This window comes from Diceros bicornis, chromosome X, assembly GCF_020826845.1.
Source record: "Diceros bicornis minor isolate mBicDic1 chromosome X, mDicBic1.mat.cur, whole genome shotgun sequence".
Lineage (NCBI taxonomy): Eukaryota > Metazoa > Chordata > Mammalia > Perissodactyla > Rhinocerotidae > Diceros > Diceros bicornis.
In genome coordinates this window covers 42,222,901-42,246,137 of record NC_080781.1, presented here as the reverse complement: position 1 = coordinate 42,246,137, position 23,237 = coordinate 42,222,901, and the positions used below count along the sequence as shown (strand labels likewise).

Genomic DNA, 23,237 nt, shown 5'->3' with positions numbered 1-23,237 from the left:
TTACACCCTAGTAGCAATGAACACTTTCTCAACTGGGGCTAAAAAAGAATAAGGTGATTCTGGAGCATCTTGTAGTGCCAGAAAGCAAGGAAGTGCTAAAAAAAATAACAAAAAATGATGCGGCATGTCAAAGGGACACAGAAGTCAACTTGAAGAAGCTCCCACTGGCCAAATCTGGGACAATTTGAGCGTTAAAGGAAATAATGACAGTGATCAATTATAATTCATTGAATAAAAAAATAACACCAGTCTGTACAGATATAAATACACAAATAAACGGGGGAGAAGAGAAAGCTCTTCCTTATGGTAGAATAGCAACTAATAATATCAAAGGAATGTTGGTGTTAGAAAATCATCAACAGATGCTGAAGCCAATGGTTCAAAAATTTTATATAGAGGGACAAATGATAAAGTAAAGGTGGCAAAATGTAAACAATTGATGAATCTGTGTAAAGGGTACATGGAATTTCCTTGTATCATCCTTGCTTCTTTGTATGTTTAAACTGATATCAAAATTAAGTTACCACTCCCTCCTCCAAAACAAAGAAAGATAAAGAAAATAGGGAGTATTTTAGTGCTGGAATGTTGTCGCTAACCATGCTTCCTAATTTTTTTCTTTCTCAAATAAAAACTACTCTTTGGGTGGCGGGGTAAGCAGAGGGGGCAGGAAAACTTAAGAGAGGCTTATAATGCATTTTAATACTTATTTGAATGTTCCTGGTGTTTCGCCATCCTGTTTTTGTTTTGTTTTGTTTTGTTTTTTAAATGAAGCTTTTTCGTTTGACTCACTGCCATCCTTTTCTCTCAGGTATTTTAAATTTATTGGTGGCTAGGCGTTTACTTAACATGATGTACAGCATCATGTTAATAAAATCAGCTTCAAATCTTAAAAAAACATGGCCAAGGGCTTCACAAGAGGCGGCATTCCCCTCTGGGGTCACCCGGAGGAGGGCGGGAACAAGCCCAGCGCAAAGCTTCCGCTTTCATTTCTACGGTTATTAAGTCAACCATTCTCATTAAAGGAGTACCGCGGAAGGGTGATTTTCTGTCGGCTAACACTTCCCTAGCGACGAGTCCAACTATAACACAGGGATGCCCTAGTGTCGCATCACAATGGGTAGTCTATAAGAGCTCAAAAGTCAGATCAGATGACCTAGATTCTGGTAAAACATTAAATTGCAATTCACTTGACCTGTCAGTTTCATTCTCTCCTCTCCGTCTCCAAAATGCTGAACTTCCGGAGTAGACTCCTCCCCCTTCAGTCCTGGCCAGTGGTTTGGTCCGACCCTAATACTGACAGGAGGGACGAACTGCGTCTGCGCAGAAAGCTGTCGTGGGGGGGGTGGGGGGAGGAACATGGCGCAAGCTCTGTCTGAAGAGGAGTTTCAGCGGATGCAGGTGCCACTCGCCAGGGAAAAGACCACCAGGCTAGGCGATGGGGGGCGGAGTAGAGAGAGGTCGTGCCACTGGCTCTGAGAAGGGGTTGGTTGGGATGGACTTTGGGCCTAAAGGGTTGGTCTGGAGAAGGGAAACTGAGGCTCTGAGTGGTGAGACTATTGGATTCTGAGATACTATTCGGCTCTGAGGGGTTGGATTCTATTAGCCTTGTGGGTGGAGGAGTGAGTCCTAGAGTGGCCGATACCTTACTCAGACCTAGCAAAGACGAGACCTTTGGGCCCGTGTGGGGGACACCATGGGTGGGTGATGATAACGTTGGGCTTCAAGGGAAGGAGATTCTGAGAGGGCGAAACCATTTTGTCTGGAGAGGAAGGAAGCAGGCGTTGGGCCATTTGCATCATGGTCGGGGGAGCCCTTGAGAGGGCAATACCATTACCCGGTAGGAGGTGGAAGTTTTTGTGGGAGATACCACTGTGCCAGGGGATTCGGGAAAGACCCCATATGGTGTCATTGTTCCTAGGAGGTGGAGATCCTGTGCGAGTGGTGGTAATGTATCCCAAGAAGAGGTGGTATCATTGATGATTAGGGGTGATCCCGTTAGGCCTGGGGTGAAGGCCCTGAATAGGCAATACCATTAATCCCTGTTGGAGAGAGGACCAGAGAAGGTGAACGAGCGATACCTTGGACAGTGTGGAGGACTAGGTTGGGGGGGGTACCCTGACTGGGTACTCTGACCACTCGATTCTGTTGGGGAGGAGTCTGAGATGGGATGAAAGGCCAGAGTGGGCCCTTGTTGGGAGAGTTCCTTACTGGGAAAGACCATTGGATTTTGTGTGTGGGGAGACTCTGAAAGGGGGAAACCCTGAGTAGGGTCCTATGGGAGGAGAGGAGGAACTCTGAGTGAAGACAGGTAATGAGAGAATTGTTGTCCCTGTGTGAGGGGCTCTGAGGGTGGAAGAGCGAGATCACTGGGCCGTGAAAGGGGAAGACCTCTGTAACTTGTGCAGGGGATTCTAAGTGAGTAAGAGTAATCCAACTGGCCCACCCAAGTCCTTGTGGAGGAAAGACACTGAAGGATATAGGGCCATCCCGTTGGATCATAACTGGGGAGATCTTGAGGGGTGTGGGGGACCCTTGAGTGAGGAAGATTGATTCCATTGGGCCATGAGTGAGGGAAAAACCATTGGGCTCTGAGGGATAGGGACTCCAAGTGGGTGCCAAGGGTGTTCCAATTGGATCAGGACTGGGGGAGACAGATCACTGGGTCCAGGAGAGGGCAGGGACAGGAAAAATGCTGTAGAAGCCAAGTCTTCTGACCTTTAGCAGACCACCAGGGGGTGGAGGCTGGTGCCATGGGAGGGAGGGAAAGGTCCTAGTGGGGCAAGGGGCAGTGGTTCTGGGAAGAACTGGTAAGTAGGGGTGTGCTGTTTGGAATGGCCCATAGTTCACTTTCCCTCAATTCTTGAAAGAGGTCTGGCCATGTTTTGAGAGCCTTGGGGGTGGGGACCCGGAGCAGCCCCCTTTTACTAGGTGAATTTGGTCGGGAGAATACCAGGCCCTTTTCCCTTGGGAAAGAGGGAGGAAGGCAAGCTCCTGCCCCCTACTCTGGCCAAGAGGATAGACAACATTCACTTCTGAAAGAAAGACAGAACAGCGTTTAGTATGTGACGAGGTCAGCCAGGATGAGGAGGAGGAACTTTATCCTGTGGGCATGGAGAGCCATGGAACACACATGAGCAAGAGCCTGACTGGGTCAGGGCTCTTTCATGGCCTGAGTGCAGAGTGGATTGGAAAGGGAGAAATGGAAGCAGCAGAGAGACGGAGAGGTGAGACTGGCTGTGGTTATAAGTAGAACTGGAGAAGGTGGGACAAGGGCTGAGGGGCTGAAAAGTCGTTTAGGGTAGAGCATGCACAGGTCTTAAGGAGTGACTAAAGAGGCACATGGAGGGCAGCAGGGTCCATGGGGCTCAGGGGGTTTGTTCCTTCATGGTGAGGGTAGGGGCACATTCCTGACCAAGTCATTTCTCCTCCTTGCTTCCCTCTAAGGCTCAGCTCCTGGAACTCCGGACAAACAACTACCAGCTTTCAGATGAACTACGCAAGAATGGTGTTGGTGAGCCAAGAGAGTCTCATTAGATGGGGGTGGCTTTGGGGGACAGAGGCTGAGGGAAGAAACCTCAGAGGCCTGGCAGGAAGACTTTTCAGCTCCTTGCCACAGACTGAGGCTGAGACTCCCTGCTTTCTCCACACCAGAACTCACCAGTCTTCGACAGAAGGTCACCTACCTGGATAAGGAGTTCAGCAGAGCTCAGAAGGTACCTCCCTCCACCCACTCACCCACCCATGCTTCCATGTAGCCATCTGACTCATTCATCTATCTAGTGAACACGTACAGTGAACCAGACCTCATGTTACATGCTGTCATTAGTCATTCAAAAAGTTCTCATGGAAGTCTCTTTAGTCTGCTAATTTTATGTAATCCTGATTAATTTATTGATTAATTTTATTTTACTCTCAATTCATTTTTTATTTCAATTACTCATTCTTATTCACTAACTTTTAACTAACTAGTCAAATCTATCAGTAAATCTGCCTTGAATCCGCCTCCTATCCTCCACTCACCCTCCTGCCTTGCGCTCCTACTTCCCATCCCTGTCCTGGTCCTGTTGGTAAAGTGAGACTAAACCTACATCTCAGATTCTCTGAAAATGAGATAGCCTAGAACATATTATGGCCCCTCGAGGCATTCAGGGCCCTCCTTTGGTCTCTTTCTTCACTGCTCTGTCCCATTGCATAGCACAATGTTATGCATAGTATGTGCTCCATAAATATTTGTTAGATGAAGGAATACAGAATGCAGAAAGTCTGGCAGTCAGGAAGCTGACCTTCCCTTTGGTAGAGTGCTGATTCTCCAACCTGGCAATGCCCTTGGCTGCCCAGCAGGGGAGCAGCAGTTTCCATGGTGCATGGGAGAGAGCCACAGAGATGTGTTTGGAGAGATGTAGCAATGAAGCCACAATTTCTGAGCCCGGAGACCCAGCCCATGATGGGTTAAATACTAAAACCCATGAACAGCCTCAAGAGCTTAGAGGAAAGGATGTAAGCAGGATGTTCCCTCATTCACTCACTCCCTCCCTCCCTCCATCACTCCATCATTCCTGTGGGCTACAAATTGTCAAGCAAGTTCTGTGGTTGAAGACACTCCCATCCCCCAACCCCTGTTATCATTGGCCCCCTTGACACTTGCCACAATGTCACCATACCCTAGTGAGGGAGTCCATCTCTGTTCACCTTATCTCTCTTCTCACCCTTCTTACCTTTAGGCACTGAGCAAGAGCAAGAAAGCTCAGGTAAGGGGAGCGATGGCCGGTGAATGTGTCTGGGAGACTGTGTCTTAGCGGAGATTTTCTGGATGCTAGGATCTCCTTGTACTGGCCTTTCTTTCTCTTTGTGTGTGCTTGCATCTGTGACTACCTCACTGCCATGTGTTTCTGTGTCTTTGTTTTCCTCTATTTGTCTCTCACTCTGTGCCTCTCTCTGTGTGTCTTTCCTTCTCCCTTTCTCTCTCTTTATCCTTCTCTCCAAGTCTCTCTCTGTCTCTGTCTTCCTGTTCCTCTCTCTCTGACTCTTGTTTCTCTCCCCTCCCTTCTCTTTGTCTCTCCCTCATCTGTTCCTATCTCTGCCATCATTTCTCTCTTTTCCTCTTTCCGTGTCTTTATCTCTCTCTCTGCCTCCTTGTTCCCCACCCCCATTTCTCTGTCTCTTCCTGACTCGTATCTTTCCCTGACCCCTCTCTCTTTTCTCTCTATTCTGTTCTCCTCCTGTTGATCTCTCTGTTCCTATCTCTCTGTCTTCCTGCCTTTTCTTTTTCTCTCTCTCCCTGCCCATCCCTCTTTCCTTCCCTATCTATCCCCCTTTCCACATCTCTCTCTACTTCCCCTCTCCTCTATTTCTATCTACCCTTCTCTTTCCTCCCACTCTCTCCCCCATGTCCCTCTCTCACTCCCCATCTTTCCTTCTCTCTACTCCCCATGTCTCTCTTTCTCCCTCCCTGTCTCCTCTTTTATCCCTCCCTGTATCTCTCTCTCCTTCTATCTCCTGGTTTCACCCATCTCATTCTTTGTGCCCTATGTTCTCCCCCCAATGTGATTTTCTTCCTTTCTCTGTTTCTTTACCCTACCTCCCCATCCTTTCCGCCCTTGTTGGGGACCTGGTCCATGTCTGCCACTGCAGGAAGTTGAAGGGCTGCTGAGTGAAAATGAGATGCTGCAGGCAAAGCTGCACAGCCAGGAGGAAGACTTCCGTTTGCAGAACAGCACGCTTATGGCCGAGTTCAGCAAGGTACTCGTGCCCGGGATAGCCGAGGGGGCTCCAAGGAGTAGGGGCCACCTGGGCTGAAGCCAGAGGGCAGCCGAGAGTGGTTGTAGGATCCGTAGTAAAGACCTCTTCCTAAGACAGAGGCTGGCCCTGGACCACTGTCCATGGTGCTGAAACAGGTCCTGGATCTCTGCTGGGGGGCAGCGATCTGACAGATGGGGCCACCCACTGTGCTGGGATGAGAAGACTGCAAGCCCTGAGGTCAGCTGGTTCCTGGCCAAGTCACTCCTTTTCTTTGAGCTACAAGTCTTGTGTATATTTTGGGGCTGATGCTATGGAGCCCCAGGGTGTTGAGTGGTCTTAGGTAAAGTTCTTATGCTTAACATGGGATAGAAAGATGTTCGAGCTGCTTCCCTTTTCTCTTCCTTCACTTCATCTGACATGAGCCTGGGGTTCTGCTTCTTCTAGATAATTCATCCTGGATTGGGTAATTCTGCCTCCTCACTGATTTTAGCATCCTGGCTGTTTCTAAACTGACTGGGCAGTTGGAAACATTGTCTTTTGTTCCCTTATTTATCTTCTGTATCTGTGGTCAATAATTTTCTAAGTTTTTAGTGCATTTTAAGGAAAAAGTCTCACAGCAACAAAAATGGTATTTCCAAGGCTCTACCTGAGAATGTAGAGCTTAAGACCTTAAAAAAAACAAAACAAACCAAAAAAACAACCTTTATGCAGGTACGATACCAGGAGAGACAATTTAGCAAGTCGTAGTTAAGAGCCGGAAGGCCTAGATTAAACTCTTGGCTCTACCTCTTACTAACTGTAACCTTGAGCAGGTCACTTGTCCTGCCAGTTTCTTGGTTCCCAAATGTTTAAAATGGAAATGGTGATAATGGCAGTACTTTCCTGGGAGAGCTTTTGTGAGGATTGAATGGGTTAATGTCTGTAAACCACTTAGAACAGAGCCTTGCATGTAGTATCAGCTGTGTAGGTGTTATCTACTAATGGTATTCTTTTATTAATTCACTTTCCCTCTAAAATATTTCTTGACTATTTAAAAGTTTTATATCTATTCTGTGGTTCTGCCTTGCCTCACCCCTTACCACCTCTCACCTGCTCTATTCCCACAGCCTCCTCGCTGGTCTCCTCACTTCTAGCTGCTTCTACCAGTCCAACCCATAAAGGTTGTCTTGACCTGCAGGTCTTACCACATCACTCCTTTAAACAACACCTCCCGGTGGGTCCTCGCCCCTAACAGTTCAGAGCCCCTTGTGCTCCTATAACAGCATACCTCATTGCCTCACTTCTCACTGCTTCCTGCCTCCAGCCTCGATGATATCATGGTTCTTGTGGGATGAGGAAGGGGCAGGCATTCCTCCATAAATCCAGCTTGTGTTTCCCAGCACCTGCCCTGGCCAAGGCTCTTGGCCAGGTATAGAACCTCCTTCACAGTTCCCCTCCACTTTCTCCCAGGAACTGCAAGTGCTCAGAGAGACCTGGGATCAAGTCCTGCCTCCACCACTTATTTGCCAAGATATTTCCACTCAATTCTTCCTTCAAAAAATAGGTATTGAGGGCCGGCCCAGTGGCGCAAGGGGTTAAGTGCACGCGCTCCGCTGTGGCGGCCCAGGGTTCGCCGGTTCGGGTCCCGGGCGCACACCAACGCACTGCTTGGCAAGCCATGCTGTGGCGGCGTCCCATATAAAGTAGAGGAAGATGGGCACGGATGTTAGCCCAGGGCCAGTCTTCCTCAGCAAAAAAAGAGGAGGATTGGCAGATGTTAGCTCAGGGCCGATCTTCCTCACACACACACACACACACACACACACACACACACAGAAAAATACTTAGTGAGCACCCGCTGTGTGCTCTGTGTTGTGGAAATAGTTGTGAGCAGCACAGAATGGTCCCACTTTTGGGTAGCTTACATTCTGGGGGTGGGATAGGGAGACAGATGAAAACATAGTAAACAAATAGTAATTGTACTGATCGTTGACAGTTACATAGCATTTCCCATGTGGCAGGTCCTGTTCGATGTGTTTTACATAACTCACTCATTTAATCCTCACAACAAGCCTATGGGATATTATTAGTATCCCTATTTAACAGATGAGGAAAACAACCCCAGAGAGGTGAAGTAATTTGTCCCAAGGTCACACGGCTAGTAAATGCCAGAGTAGAAATTCACATCCAAGCAGTCTGGTTTCAGAATCTGTGCCTGTGACCCTGTTACAAAGTAGAATTTAATTGTCAATCACCATTTATGATCCAAAATTTTTCAGAGCTTTAAGAAATTACAAACATTAGGTAAACTTAATTGTGATTGGTCTGTCGAAGAAAGAAATGAACGGAGTGCTGTGCTAGAGAGTAGTGGAATTTCTGTGTTGGGGAATACTACTTGAAAGGTGACATTTGAGTAGAGCACTGAAGGATGCAAAGCCAGTCGTGTGAAGAACTGGATGAAAGGAATAATGTTCTCGGTAGAAAATATCCCAGGCAATAAAATAAAAATCTCTGTGGGCCTCAGTGTTCTCATCTGAAAATGGGGACAGAGGATCTTGTCAGGTCTGCTGTGAGAACTGTGTTTTAGCCAGGAGTTGAGCAAGGGGCTGGCTTAGTTTTATTTTCACTGTACACCTCTCCAAGGCCAAAGGCTGACGATGGGGAGCTGTGGGCAGTGGTGGCCCTGGAAATGCCCTAAAAGCTGTCTGTGGTGCCTAGCCTCCCAGACACAGACCCCTCCACAGAAGAGGGCTGGCAGTGGGGCTGTCCATGATGCTGACATGTTGGACCAGCAACTTCCAGAGGAGCCTGAGGTCTTGGATTGCCACTGTGAGGTTGGGAGTGGGCAAGTGGAAGATTGTTCTCAATATTCTCAATCCTCTGTGTCTCTGCCACTGAACAGATGTGTGAATTTGAAGTTGTTTAACATCTGTGCCTCAGTGTCCTTATCTATGAAGTGGGGATAACGAATAATGAAAGCATCTACATGACAGGGGCACTATGGGAATTAAACGAATTGTAAAGTGCATGGACCAAGTGCTATGTATACTTCAGCGAATATTGTTCTCATTCTCTGCTTTTCTGCTACCTCATTCTTCCCCTGCTCAGCTCTGCAGCCAGATGGAACATCTGGAGCAGGAGAACCAGCGACTGAAGGATGGGGCTGGCACGGCAGGGGCTGCCCAAGCTGGGAGCCTTGTGGATGGGGAGCTGCTGAGACTGCAAGCGGAGAATACAGCCTTGCAGAAGAACGTGGCAGGTGCATGGAGGCCCTCCTGGGGATGTGGGAGGTTGGGGCTTGAGTAGGGTGTTGTCTTCCTGGGGGAAGGGGAGAGGCTTCAGAATCAGGCTTGGTCCTGCCGTGAACGAGTGTATGAATTTGGACAAGCCATTTCACCTCTCTGAGCCAAACCTTCCTCATCTATAAAGTGCATGTAGTGATGTCCACCACCTGGAAGACTGTGGTAGAGAGAGGAGGTGGTATCTTTCTGAGTTTAGTACCGTGCCTGGTACCTAGCAAATGTTACCGATTAGCAGATTGAACATCAGAAAGGAGATGTGTGCTGAATGAAGAAAGTGAATGAAGGAGCGTTGGGAAGATTCTGACTTTTGGAGAGTAGCTGAGGCTTGTGGGGTGCTGGGTGGTCGTTTGGTGATCAGGAGAGAGACTTTGTAGAATGTGGCTGGGGATTAGGAGGTTATAGGAGGATTCAGCTGTGAGTAGGGGTTGGAGGATGGTGGGCGTCACCTTGGAGGGCTGTGGATAGGGCTTGGTGGATGGAGGGTGGGACTTGGGAAACCAGTTTGGACTGATTTGATGGTAGACAGGGCTTCAGTGGTTGGTGGGGCTTAAAAGATTTGAGAGGTGTGGATGGGGCTGAACCTTTGTTTTGTAGGCTTCTGATCATTTGGGGCAGGGTGTCTGCTGCCTGAGGGGTTGAAGGCCAATTCTCCCTCTATTTGAGGCATTCTTTGGATATGACCTTATCCATCGTATATCTCTGTTCTATCCACCAGCCCTGCAAGAGCGCTACGGGAAAGAGGCCAGGAGGTCCCCAGCTGCCAGTGAGGGCCAAGGGGACCCCCCGGGAGACCCAGCCCCCACTGCCCCGGCCCCCATGCCGTTGGCAGAAGTGGAACTGAAATGGGAAATGGAGAAGGAGGAAAAGAGGTTGCTCTGGGAGCAACTACAAGGCTTGGAGGTGAATCTGGGTCTGTCGGGACTGGGGTACCAGGAGGCAGGCAGATGCCCTACCTCTGCCCATGGTCCCATGGAGATGTCTGTGACATCACCATCTTGTGGGTCGACGGATTAGGGAAGCAGGAGGGCAGGGGAAAGCACAGGCCTTACCTCCCCCTTGCTGACAACAACCCCCTCCCTCATCCTTCCCTGCAGAGCTTGAAGCAGGCTGAAACGTCCAGGTTGCAGGAAGAACTTGCTAAGGTGGGGCTGCCGAGCTTTCCCTGGACTTTGCCCCATCCCACTCCCCAGCTGCCATGCTTCCACTGGCAGGGCAGAAGGGACAGAGTACCCCCTCACAGCCTCAGTTTCATCATCTGTAAAATGGAGATACTCACATTTATGTTTCAGAATTGCTTTCAACATGGAATGGGCTAATGTGGTCTCTCTCTGTCTTGTGCGTGGCAGACCCTATCCCTTCCTTCTGTGTCCTCATTGCTTTGTTTGTCCATCCATCCATCCATCTATCCATCTATCCATCTAAGCAATTATAGACTGCTGGCTTTTATCTTAGGAACTGGAGACCCAGTGGTGAGGCAGCCAGTCACGATCCTGCCTTCCAGGCCTCCCAGCCTAGCCATTCTGTGATGTGGCCATCGGTCGATATGTTGGGGGCATAAATACTGGGCTTTGGAGCCTGAGGGAGCTGGCTGGAGATCATGTTGTTGCTGCTTACCAGCTGGGCAACCAAATTACTTAACCCTTCTGAGACTCAGTTTCCACATTTGTCAAACCAGTAGTACTCACTTCTCAGGATTGTTTTGAGGATTCCACGAGATAACATAAGTAAATTATGGCTTCCAAAAAGGACTTAGTAAGAAGTACCTGTAAATATTAAGTTTATTTTTGTCTTTATTAATATTCTCATTGTTATCACTTGTCTGCACTCACCCTCCCCCACCCCAGCTCTCCGAGAAACTGAAAAAGAAACAAGAAAGGTAAATTTCTTTTTTCCAGAGGTGGGGGAAGGGGTTTTGGGGGACTAGGGAGGGGAGTGACTTGTGGAACTGACCCATCTATGTCTGTCTGTCTGTGCCCAGTTTTTGCCGTCTGCAGACAGAAAAGGAGACACTATTCAATGACAGCCGGTAACTACAGCATTGGGGGTGTTGGTGGACAATGGGAACAGTGCCCAGCAAAATTAACTGAAGACCGCAGGGGCAGAGGTGGGAGACTGGGCCTCAGGCCATGGTCACTGCGCCCTCCCCTCACTCCCAGGAACAAGATTGAGGAGTTACAACAGCGAAAGGAAGCTGATCTCAAAGCCCAGTTGGCTCGAACTCAGAAGCTGCAGCAGGAACTCGAGGCTGCCAATCAAGTGGGTGGCTGGGTTCTGAGATCGCTGGGATAGGGCCCAGGGCTGGGAGTCTGGGGAGTTCTGAGGTCTACGGAGGCTAGCTGGGGAGTCTGATGTTTCCTATGTTGGAAATATAGGGACTGAGTGGGTCCTGGGCCCCCCAGGAGCTAGGAAAACGGGTGCTAGGGAGCCCCGAAAGCCCGAGGAGTTGGGCTAGGAGTCTGCATGAATCAAAGATCTCAGGGCGCTTGAGGATTTGGGAGCTGTGTACCACAAGTTTGGATCAATCTGCAGCTCCAGGGGATTGGAGACAGGAGTCTGGAGAAATCCATGGTCACTGGGGAGTGAGACCAGGAGTTGGAGTGATTCTGAACTCACTGGAGGTTGAGTGACTTTGAGACCTATGAGGTCTGGGTAGATACAAGACTTTCAGGAGTGGGACAGTTGGGCCTGGAGGCTAAGTGCATTTGAGACCCTCATAGTATGGGAGCTGGTTTGGGTCTGAGACACCTAGGAAGTTGGGTCACATGGGCTGAGTGGTCCTGAGACCCCTGGGGGCTGTGAATAAAACACTGGTGAGTCTGAGACACCCAAAGACTGGAACAAAAGTCTAGCTGTGTCTGAGGCTCCTGAGGGTTGGAGGTTGGGTAACTTTAAAACCTCTAGGCTTCCCCCTAGAGTGGATGAGTCTGAGGTCCCTTGGATGGCAGGATATGGTGGCTTGTGGGTCTAAGGCCCCTAGGAGCCAGGGGCAGAAGTCTGGGTAAAGCTGAGTCTTCAGTTAGCTGGGTCTGAAGATCCCCAGAGACTGGGGACAGGAGTAGCAGATAGGGGGTCAGTCTGAGACCTCACCAGGAGCTGGGAACTAGAAGATTATATGAGTTTGAGACCTCTAGGGACTGGGGCTGTGAGTTTGGGTGGGTCTGAGACTTTTGGGAGCTAGGGACATGGGGGTTGAGTGTGTCTGCAACCCCTAGGGGTTGGGGTCAGGAGTCTGGGTGAAACTATAGTCCCTGGGGGCTGAGTGTGTCAGAGAGTCCTGGGGCCTCCGAGCTGGAATCTGGGTGAGTGTGTGACCTCATGGATGGAGGTTGAGTGAGTTTGAAATCCCCATAAACCTAGGTGTTTTCTGAGATGCTTGGAGCTGAGATATAGGGGTGTCTGAGGTCCCTGGTGGTAATGACCTAGAGTCTGGGTGAGCCTGAGATCTCTGATGGCTGGGTAGTCCAAGACACTTAAGTGCTGTCATGCTGTCATGTGGTCAAAGAGGGAGTCTGTGTGGTTATACGCACCCCAGGGGAGACTGCGATCTGGAATGGGCTCCCCTGACCTGGTCCCCACAGAGCTTGGCAGAGCTGAGGGATCAGCGGCAGGGGGAGCGCCTGGAGCATGCAGCAGCTCTGCGAGCCCTACAAGATCAGGTACATTGTACTGGGTGGGTTCAGGGAGGTGGTGGGTGAGGGTGGGGGCAGCCACAGTGGGTATTGTACAGGCAGGCAAGGCCCCAGGGGTCCTTCTTCCCATGGTCGTGGTTCGTGTGTGTGTGTGTGTGTGTGTGTGTGTGTGTGTGTGTGTCCTTTCTTTCTTCGCTGTGGGTAAGTCCTGTCCCCCTGTTCTGGACCACTCTCACCTGTCTTTGGGATGAGGCCAGGTGTCCATCCAGAATGCAGATGCACAGGAACAAGTGGAAGGGCTTTTGGCTGAGAACAATGCCTTGAGGACTAGCCTGGCTGCCCTGGAGCAGGTACAGGACACTTGGGAGCCCTCTCTGATCCCTCCCCAGTTCCCCGTCTCCCTATGCTTCTGATCCACATCAGGGCAGGGTAATCTGGCCTCATGCTGTTCTCTTGCCTCTGTTTCTATTTTGTTTTCAGCTTCTCCTTTCTGTTGGCTTCCACCCCTCTTCTCTCTGGCCATCCATTCCTGCTCCTCTTGCATTCTAGTTTTTCTCCAGTGAAGTGCAAGTGTACTAATCTTAAGTGTACACTCAGTGAATCATCTCTGTCTATATGTCTGTCTGTCTATCTGTCTATCTATCTCCATGCAGCCACCACCTAGATCAAGATATAGAGCATTTTCAGCACCTCAGAAGGTCCCTTTTACCCCTTCCCAATCAATACTTCCCCAGAAGTAACCACTCCTCTGACCTCTAGCAACATAGATTAGTTTTGCTTGTTCTTTAACTTCATGTGAATGGAATCAGACGCCCATTTTTGTGTCTGGCTTCTTTCCTGCAGCATTATATCTGGGAAGTTTATCCATATGTGGCACTGGTCTGTTGTTTTATCTCTGTGTGGTATTTCATTGTATGAATATACCACGTTTATCCATTCCCCCACTGATCTCTTTCTCTCACTGTTTTTCTCTTTGAAATTCTTCTTTCTCCTCCTGGCTCTCTTTCCACCTGTCCCTGTCTCCCTGGGACCGGGAGGTTCACACCCTGTGCCTGGCCCCTGGGGCCCCTTTCACTCTACTTTCCATCACCACCACTTTCTCCAGATCCAAACATCAAAGACCCAAGAATTAAATATGCTCCGAGAACAGACTACTGGGTTGACAGCTGAGTTGCAGCAGCGGCAAACTGAGTATGAGGACCTTATGGGACAGAAAGATGACCTCAACTCCCAGCTCCAGGTGACACTTCTGGCTCCGACCTGTCTTCTCCTTGTTCCCTAGTTCTGGCTCAGTGGAATTTCCTGTGAGGTGCAGTGGGAAGACTCTGGAGTCAGGAGGACCTGGGTTCCAATCTGGCTCCCTAACTTACTAGCACCTGTGTGTCCTAGACTGAGTTGTTTCACTTCTCTGAGACTGAGCCTCTTCAGTAAGGATAGCCATTCTGATTCCGAAATAGAAACCAGAATAATAATGGTTTCTATTAAATAAGATAGAAGTTTAGTTCTCACGTAAGAGTCCGGGTAGGTTGTCCAGGGATAGAACGATGGCTTTCTCATTACCAGTGACCCAGGTTCCTCTACATTGCTGTTCTGCCACCTTCAATACAAGACTTCTATCTTGGCATCCAAGATGCTTGCTCAAGCTCTCCTACCATCATGTTTGTATTCTGTCTGGAAGGCAGGAGGAGAGGAGGAAGGGCCCAGCGTGCCCCTTTTCTTTATGAACATAATCTAAGTTACACTCACCACTTCTACATACAGAAATTAATCCCATGGCTGCACCTAACTGCAAGGGAGGCAGGGAAGCATCAGCTGGACAACCATGTGCCCAACTCAAAGTCTATTGCTAGGGAAGGAGAGGGAGCAGCTAACGATCTCTGCCTTGTTTCTCATCTAGCAATGGAGAGACCTACGCTCACTTTACCAGGATTAAGGGAGATGGTCTACCAGAAGTGTCTTGGGTGACCAGCACCTCCTGGACACTGTTGATCAAAGTCACCTGCTTTGTCCCTGCCTTAGGAGTCATTACGGGCCAATAGTCGGCTGCTGGAACAGCTTCAAGAAATTGGGCAGGAGAAGGAGCAGTTGACCCAGGAACTACAGGAGGCTCGGAAGGTGGGCAGCGCTGGGCGGGCGGGGAGGCTACGGGGCGAGGGATTGGCCTGGTCCTCAGGGATGGGTCAGGTGATGTGGCCAAACCCATGGGAATGGGAGGAGACGGAAAGTGACCAGTTCCATGAAGATGGGTGAGTGACTTAGCCAGTTCTGTGGGAATGAGGAGGTGGAGTTTGGCTCATTCCTTGGGCCTGGGGAGAGGTGGTGGGCCCTGTTTGAGGGAGGGGGTTTACTGACATCCTCCTGTCCCACCCTCCCTGCCTGCAGAGTGCTGAGAAGCGGAAGGCCATGCTGGATGAGCTAGCAATGGAGACGCTGCAGGAGAAGTCCCAGCACAAAGAGGAGCTGGGAGCAGTCCGACTACGGCATGAGAAGGAGGTGCTGGGCGTGCGGGCCCGCTATGAGCGCGAGCTCCGCGAGCTGCATGAAGACAAGAAGCGGCAAGAGGAGGAGCTGCGGGGGCAGATTCGCGAGGAGAAGGTGGGTGGGTAGCTGATGGTGCCCTTCCACCCCTAAAACCTGGGACCACAGTATTGCCGATGGGGCAGAAGATGGTGGAGGTGAGGTGCCCGCTTCTCCCCTTGCTGGCCCCTGACGCTCTGCCCTTTCCCAGGCCCGAACACGCGAGCTGGAGAATCTCCAGCAGACAGTCGAAGAACTTCAAGCTCAGGTACACTCTATGGATGGAGCTAAGGGCTGGTTTGAACGCCGCTTGAAGGAGGCTGAGGTGAGTTGGTATCCGGTGAGGCACGGGCTGGTCGAGGGGCACCCGTGCCAGACCAGGGGAGCAGGAGTGGTCAAGCCTTGGAACTTTCTGAGATGCCCTGGACTTGGGGGCAACCCCGCAGCCCCCCTAGCTCAACAGCAGCCCTCTGGAGGGGATCTGGGAGTGACCAACAGTAGGGCAGAATGTCAGATCTGCAAATTTGAAAAGGCACCTCTTCCTTCTCAAACTGTACTTCTGTCAAGGAATTATCGTAATATACTGATTTTGTTCAAACAAGAACTTTTACTACTGTTTTCTGGAAAACTCATGATAACATATAGGAGGCAGTGTCACATAGCAGTGAAGAGTATAGATGCTGGAACCAGTTGTTTGCCTGGGTTTTGAATCCTAGCCGGGCCACCTTCTAGCTGTGTGACCTTGGGCAAGTTCTCTGACCTCTCTGTGGCCCACCTTTATCATCAGTGAAAAAGGGCTAACAGTAATACCTGCTGTCTAGGTATCATGGGAAGGTTATATAAAATGAGTTAATATATGTAAAATCCCTACAACAGTCCTAGCATGCAGTAAGTGCTGTGTTATGTTTTATTAAAATAAAATATAAATGCAAATGTCAGTCTTCGATGTGAACGGCGCAGCCCTAGATCTGCCCCTTCTGCGTCCTGCCTACAGGCATGTGGTAGTCCCTGCAGGCATGTCTTTTCTACATACCTGAAAGACCCTGCTGCAGTCCCTCACACCCCTCACTGGGTGTGGTGTCTTCTAGGGGGTGTGATGTCCTCTGGGGGCCGTGGCCAGGCTTGGGACTTGTTTTGTAGGAATCTCTGCAGCAGCAGCAGCAGGAACAAGAGGAAGCCCTCAAGCAGTGTCGGGAGCAGCACGCTGGCGAGCTGAAGGTGCCTTTTATGTGATGATGTTCCTCTCTCCGGGGAGGGACAGGCCCTGCTGGGGAGACTGAGGTTTCCCAAGCTGAGGCTTGAGCTGCCTTCTGCTTTGCAGAGCAAGGAGGAGGAGCTACAGAGTGTGCGGCACCAGCTCCAGCAGGCCCAGCAGGAGCGGGACTGCCACCTGAAGACCATCAGCAGCCTGAAGCAGGTCACTGGTCCCTCTGTGGTGCTCAGACCCACCCCAGGCCTCAGCGTGCAGTGATGGGGCAGGGAGGGAGCACACTGCATGCAGCCATTCCAGCACCCCTTGGCCATGCTTTCTCTGTTCCACAGGAGGTGAAGGACACGGTGGATGGGCAGCGAATCCTGGAGAAGAAGGGCAGTGCCGCGGTACGATGGGGAGGTATCCAAGCATGGCCCCCTCCTGGCCCGTGGCCCCCCACCTGTGGGCCCGCCGGACCTCAGCCCCCATCTTTCCCTCTGTTACCCCACAGCTCAAGGACCTCAAGCGGCAGCTGCACCTGGAGCGGAAACGGGCAGATAAGCTGCAGGAGCGGCTGCAGGACATCCTCACCAACAGCAAGAGCCGCTCCGGTGAGGGACGGGACCGGCGGGAGAGGGAGGCGCGGGGGAGGCAGGGGAGGCTGAGGTGTAGGGGAGGCAGAGCTTGGGCCTAAAGGCGGGAGCTGCTTCACATAGCTCGCTCCGTCGGGCTGTCCTGCGTCTTCTGTCCCTTTTGAACTTGCTCTGTGTTTTACCTTTTCTCTCCGTCTGTCTCTCCTCTGTTTCCATCTCTGTCTGCGTTATCTCTTTCTGTGTCTCTGTCTCTCTCCTTTTTGCTATGTCTCTTCTCTGTCTGTCTCTGCCTCTTCATGTCATCTCTGTCTGTCTCTGCTTTTCTCTCCCTGGTTTCTTTCTCTAGTGCTTTCCTTTTCTCCTCCCACCTTTTCCTTCTCTCTGTTCCTTTATCTCTTTCTGTCTTTCTCTCTTTCTCTGTCTTTCTTCTCCCTCTCTGTATTTTGTCTATGTATATCTCTGTCTGTCTCCCCACCACCCCCTCGTACACACTTCCACACCTCACCTGGTGTCTAAATCTCTTTTATCCATTCTCTCATTCTATAAATATGGACTGAGCCCCCATGCTCACATCCCTGATAGGAAACCCCCGAGTCTCAGTCCTCCGGGAGCTCCCATTGAGCTAGGGAGACAGACTTACAAACAGGCAGCAGCACTCTGGTGTGATCATTATGCAGCTAAAATCCATGTTATTTCTGCCACTTTAGGCAGAAGACAAAAGAAAAAAACTTGAGTTGCTTCAGAGTTTTTTTAGAAGGAAATGGCCTATACATACATTTACATAAATAAATGAGATGCAGTAATGTCTCTGGTGCATCTCCCACATCACAGGCTCAGAGGAAACTTGCTCCCTTGTCCCCCCCTGCAGCCACCCGGCCCTTGCTGGAGATCCTGGGGGTGTGGCATCAGCCCCCCTCCACGAAGCAGCTGCAAGAGCAGAGGCCCAAGCTCAGTGGCCATGTTTTAAGTAACATCGCAAAAACGGATGTATCTCTCACCAATCAGTGTCTCTCCAAGGCACTCAGTCTCCTGAAGTAACCTCTCCTTATAAAGAAGGAGTTTTGTTTCCGGTTTGTTACAGATTAATGTCCAAACCAACAAACAGATTCGATTTGTGTGCCATACATTCTCCTTGTCCATTAGATGAAATTCAGATGTAGGTACATGGCTACAAGAGTCTGTCTCCATCTTTTACTGTCTCTACTCTGACTCGTGTCCTTATGCAGGGTCTCTGTTTGCCTCTATCATCTGCTCCAGCTTGCTGTCTCTCTGGAGTTTTCTCTCTGCATGTAGGTGTGCCCCGTGCCCTCTCCAGCTGTCTGTACCCTGAGACTGAGTGTGTACGCCACTTTATGCCTGTATGTATCCATATCACCATCTTTCTCCCCATCTCTTCACCTTTGTTTCTCTTCTGGCATGTGTGATTGCCTAGGGAGACAGCTCCTTTTTCTGTTTCTTCCTCTCCCTACCCTCCTGTCTGCTTCTGCCTTTCCCCATGTCTGAGTGTCTCTTTGCCTGTTTGCATCTCTGGCAAATCTATTTCTGCCTCTTCCTGCCCTGGGACCCTGGGGGATTGGGGCTCAGGTTTCTCTTCCCTCTACCTAGGCCTCGAGGAGCTGGTTCTCTCAGAGATGAACTCACCAAGCCGGACCCAGACTGGGGACAGCAGTAGCGTCTCCTCCTTCAGCTATCGAGAGGTCTTGCGGGAGAAGGAGAGCTCTACAGTTCCAGCCAGGGTAAGGGGCAGGGAAAAGCCTAGAGCCCCAGCTTCTCCTGCCCAAACTCTGGGGCCCTCCTTTTTCCCTCCCCTGCAACCGTCTCCTACTCTGGGCCCAGCACACACATTTTCTTGTCAACTTTTCCCCAAGCTCACCAACTTGGATTCAGATTGCTACATGGAGGATGGGCAAATTATTCTCTCTGACCCGCTGTTTCATCATCTGTGAGCTAATTCTATCTTTCCTGGTGCCATAAAATATCTGGCTCATAGTAGGTGCATCATCCATGTAGGAGGTCCTTTTTCCCAACTCATAATTATCACTTACTGTTATTGTCATCTATCATGTCAGCATCCTTGCCAGACATTTTTATTTGGAAGTAACTTTTTATTATTCCGTAAGTAGTATGCGTGCATTGTAGAAAAATTTAAAAAACACAAACAAGCAAAGATTTTTTGAAAATTCCAAAGAAATCACATCTTCAACATCTAGAGGTCACCACTATAAATCCTTAGTTCATATCCTTACAGACCTCTCTCTCTTTTTTTAAACCTAAATGAGATTGTAAATAACCTGTTTTTGTTCAGCTGATCTCCACCCTTCCAGTTTGGTAAATTTTCATCTCATCCAATACTTTGACCTTAATCAGATTTCTCTAGTTGGCCCCAAAATATCCTTTATTGCTGGTTTTATAAAAACCAACATTCTGTTTCAGAGCACATGTTGCATCTGGTTGCTTCATGTCCTGTAAGTCTCTTGAACCTGGTGTGGTCCCTTTTTTTCATGACACCAGTCTGTAGAAGAGACCAGCCCAGTTCACCTGCAGAAAGTGTCCCACGTTTTGGATTTTCCTGGTGGCTTCCCAGTGGTATCATTTAGCCTGTTCTTCTCTCCCTTAGTTTTCCTGTCAACTGGAAGGTAGATCTCATCTGCTGCAGGCTCTCCTTTCATCTTCTCAATATACCTCTGGTGTGGTGGTTCCTGTCACCGCCCTATTGGCAAAGGGGGATCCACAGTCTCTGAGGGTGCTAAAACTTGCCTACAACCCCAGTTGCAGAGCCCACCCCCTGCCCCTGGCTTGGTTCTCCTTATCCCCTGATCCTATCCAGGCAGTGCTGCTGAGCCTGGGCTGGCCTCTCCCCTCCTCTTCCCTGCAGTCCTTATCCAGCAGCCCACAGGCCCAGCCCCCACGGCCAGCAGAGCTGTCAGATGAGGAAGTGGCTGAGCTCTTTCAGCGCCTGGCAGAGACGCAGCAGGAGAAATGGATGCTGGAGGAGAAGGTGCTGTCTGCCTGCTCGTCCCCACTTGGCGTGCCCTTGGCAAGGAGGCTAGGGTGGGGGGGATGTCTGGCTGGGCCCCTCCTCACGTGTGAACATACACAGTTGAGGGGTCTGAGGTGGGCTGGGCCACTCTGCAGGTGAAGCACCTGGAGGTGAGCAGCGCTTCCATGGCAGAGGACCTCTGCCGGAAGAGCGCCATCATTGAGACCTACGTCATGGACAGCCGGATCGGTCAGTGCCCCTCCCCAGCCCTCACGGCTCATCCGGCCTCTCACCTGCTCCCTCCTTCCCCACTGTCCAGTGCTGTGGCTTCTATCCTCTCCTCTTGAAACTCAGCAGTTACTGATAAGACCACAGCCAGCAGAGGGGAGAGCAGGGCAAGCCTGTACCTGTGTGTCTTTCTCTCTGTTCTGTCTCTTATATCAGCTCTTCCCTCTCTCTGTGTCTCTGTCATCTCTCCACTCTCCGATCTCTAGTGTGTCTCTCTGACCTTCTCCCTGTGTCTCTTCTTCTTCTCTCTCGCTCCCTTCTCTCTTCTCCCTGTCTCTTCTTTCTGCCCCATCCCCCTCCATCTTGTCTCACTGTTCCCTGCCTGTCTATGTTGTTCCATCTCCGGAAATTGTCATTCTCTGTACGTGTATCCCTTTTGGGGTCCTTACCTCGTCCTCTCCCCTCTCCCTCCCCTCTCCCACCTTCTCTCTTCTTTTTTCCCTCCTCCCCTAACCTTGTTTCTTTTGCTCCTTTCTTTCAAAGCTTCTCCTCTCCCTGTTTTTTCCTTGTTAATCAGAATAGTACCGACTGACACGTGCTAAGAGTTGACTGTGTGCTCTGTGCTTCACATGCAATCGTATACATTTTTCCAGCTCCATGAGTTAGTTATTATCCTCATTTCTCAGGGCTGCACAGCTAGTGACAGCCAGGTTTCACATGGTAAAGCCTCTGCTCCCTACTTTACTTGGCTTCTTCCCGACTTTTCTTCCCTGCTTTCTGTTTCCCTCTTTTCTGCTCTGTCTCTCTCCGTCTCTCCTCCGGCTCTGCCGAGTGGGTGGTTCTCAGCCTGGGCCCTTGCAGATGTATCTGTGGCAGCAGGCCACACAGACCGCAGCGGGCTGGGCAGCGTCCTGAGAGACCTAGTGAAGCCAGGTGATGAGAACCTTCGGGAGATGAACAAGAAGCTTCAGAACATGCTGGAGGAGCAGCTCACCAAGAATATGCACTTGCACAAGGCGAGTGTGACCTACCAGCCTACCCGTCGGTCCATCTAGCCACCTGTCAACCCAGCCACACAGCCCGTGGGTCATCTGCCAGGCCCCCATCCACCCACCCCATTCACTGACCACTCCTTCACCCTCATCTTCCTATCCGCCAGTCACCTTACTGTCAGTTTAGTCTTACTCTTCCCTCTGTCCTTGCCTCCACCCACTCATCCATTCAAACACACATTCACCCAGCTCTCCCATCGACCCACCCTGTTGTTTGCCCATCTGCCCCTTACGCATCTGATCATCTGCCCCATGTCTTTCCACTCATTTCCTGACATACTGCTCTCTCTTTCACCTAATCCTCAATCACCCCTTGTCTTACCTTTTACCCACCTGCCCAGTAACCTGCCTACCTGCTTGTTGTCCTCCATCTGTCCTCTGAACAGTTCATTTGTCTACCTGTTTGCCTACCATGGATCCCCCATGTGTCCACCCACATGTCCACTTGCCCATCCTGCCACCCAAATATTTCCCCCATCTCTGGGGGAGTCAGAAAGGATGCAGACCCAGCCCCTGCCTCTGAGAAGCAAGCTCACCATTTAGTAGAAAAGAAGATGGCGAGGGTGGCGGTTGTATCCTCCAGCCACAGCATGCACAGCAGGTGATCCACTCTGCCTTCCATATCCCTAGCTCCAGAGGCTCCCTACCCCCTCCTACACACACACTTTTCTGAGCCCAGGCCACTGCTCGGGGCTCTGTGAGCTTCTCCAAATACCTTCCTGTCCCAGGCTAGACATAGCTGGGCATTGATTAATGCTTCCCCTGCCACCTCCTCTGGCCCCTGATGGCTCATTTGTTTCTTAGGACATGGAAGTCCTGTCCCAGGAAATTGTGCGGCTCAGCAAGGAGTGCGTGGGGTCCCCTGACCCAGACCTAGAACCCGGAGAAGCCAGCTAAAGACCTACAGGCTGCACCCACTCCCTCCCCTACCCACTCCCCAGGACACCATTCCCTTGGGTTGTGGTGGGAAAATGGGGCCAGCACCAAAATCAAATAGGTTGGGAGACTGGACATTAAAGGGGTTGGAGGCCTGATGGCTGGTGTTAGTGACCCTGTCCTAGGGCAGAGGCCCCTGGGGAGTGGGGATCATGAAGGGAGGGGCAGGGATTTCTCCTCCTTCTTGGCCCTGGCTACCAGGGGCCTTTGCCTTCATCTCTGCATGAACTCTCCCTCCCAGAGACCAACTCTTTTTTTATTTTATTTTATTTTTTAATTTATGTCTGGAAGCCTGGCTACTCTGCATTTGGGATTGGGGATGTTGGGTGGGGCACGGTCCATGTTCAGCATTCTAGCAATGTGTGTGTGTGTGTGTAAAGGCTGTGCAGCCAAAATACCATCTGGCCAGACAGGCCCACCCACTGACTGTGTGCTCTCATTCTTTCTAACCAGGAGGGATGTGCTTGGGGGGCAAGGGGAGGTCACACCACTGGAATGGGGAGGGAGGTCTCTGGCATGAGGAGGGTGGTCTCTGGCTGCAACTTTACTCTCCTTACCCCACCTCGGCCTGTCTCCGGTTAATGTTGCCCAGCCCCCCAAACTGAGTGGAGCAGAAATATCTACAGATATGTATGTGGGTAGATGTGTATGGGGTGTGGGTGTGGATGAGGAGTAGACAGATGGGAAAATGGATAAGTGGTTGGATGGACTGATGGATAAATAAGTGGAAAGTTGCATGGATCGATGTTGGAAAGGTTGGGAAATAAATGGACAGATGGATGGATAGGTGATTGGATGAATGAATGGATAGATGGATTGGTAGGTGGATAGGTAGAGGATGGACAGGTGGGGATGTAAGTGGACAGATGGATGGCTAGGGGAATGCATGGACGGGTGAGTAATGAATGGGAAGAATAAAGAGTAGGTGAATAAATGATGGGCAGGGCTATGGATGGAGGAACAGATAGATGGGTGGAGGGGGATACATATGGATAGGTTGGTGAATAGTTAGGTGGATGGGGTGAATATACAAATGGATGAGTGAGTGGGTGGGTGGATTAATGACTAAATGGACAGATGGGTGGGTAGA

General features: G+C 50.4%; 1 protein-coding gene across 3 annotated transcripts; it reads left to right on the top strand.

The window, feature by feature from the left end:
* The first annotated feature begins 1,341 nt into the window (after positions 1-1,341).
* Positions 1,342-22,570, top strand: GRIPAP1 (GRIP1 associated protein 1). 3 transcript variants are annotated; one of them, XM_058535831.1, is made up of 26 exons: positions 1,342-1,398; positions 3,445-3,511; positions 3,652-3,713; positions 4,722-4,748; positions 5,632-5,739; positions 8,827-8,977; positions 9,736-9,920; positions 10,115-10,162; positions 10,865-10,896; positions 10,999-11,046; positions 11,177-11,276; positions 12,599-12,676; positions 12,907-12,999; positions 13,755-13,889; positions 14,669-14,764; positions 15,032-15,244; positions 15,378-15,491; positions 16,307-16,384; positions 16,488-16,583; positions 16,709-16,765; positions 16,870-16,969; positions 18,557-18,687; positions 19,827-19,949; positions 20,087-20,180; positions 21,039-21,175; positions 22,016-22,570. In XM_058535831.1, exons 1-26 carry the CDS (start codon positions 1,357-1,359, stop codon positions 22,106-22,108), a joined length of 2,508 nt encoding a protein of 835 aa, XP_058391814.1. In that variant the 5' UTR covers positions 1,342-1,356; the 3' UTR covers positions 22,109-22,570. The 3 variants fall into 3 exon arrangements, with proteins under 3 accessions (XP_058391814.1, XP_058391813.1, XP_058391815.1); XM_058535830.1 differs by having other exon boundaries at positions 21,021-21,175; XM_058535832.1 differs by lacking the exon at positions 21,039-21,175.
* Positions 22,571-23,237: the final 667 nt, after the last annotated feature.

Bases quoted from the DNA above. Each gene is read 5' to 3' on its own strand.
- GRIPAP1 (XM_058535830.1), top strand. From the start codon at position 1,357: ATGGCGCAAGCTCTGTCTGAAGAGGAGTTTCAGCGGATGCAG. The intron at 12,677-12,906 runs GTACATTGTACT...GGATGAGGCCAG, and splicing joins TGCGAGCCCTACAAGATCAG to GTGTCCATCCAGAATGCAGA. The intron at 14,765-15,031 runs GTGGGCAGCGCT...CCCTGCCTGCAG, and splicing joins AACTACAGGAGGCTCGGAAG to AGTGCTGAGAAGCGGAAGGC.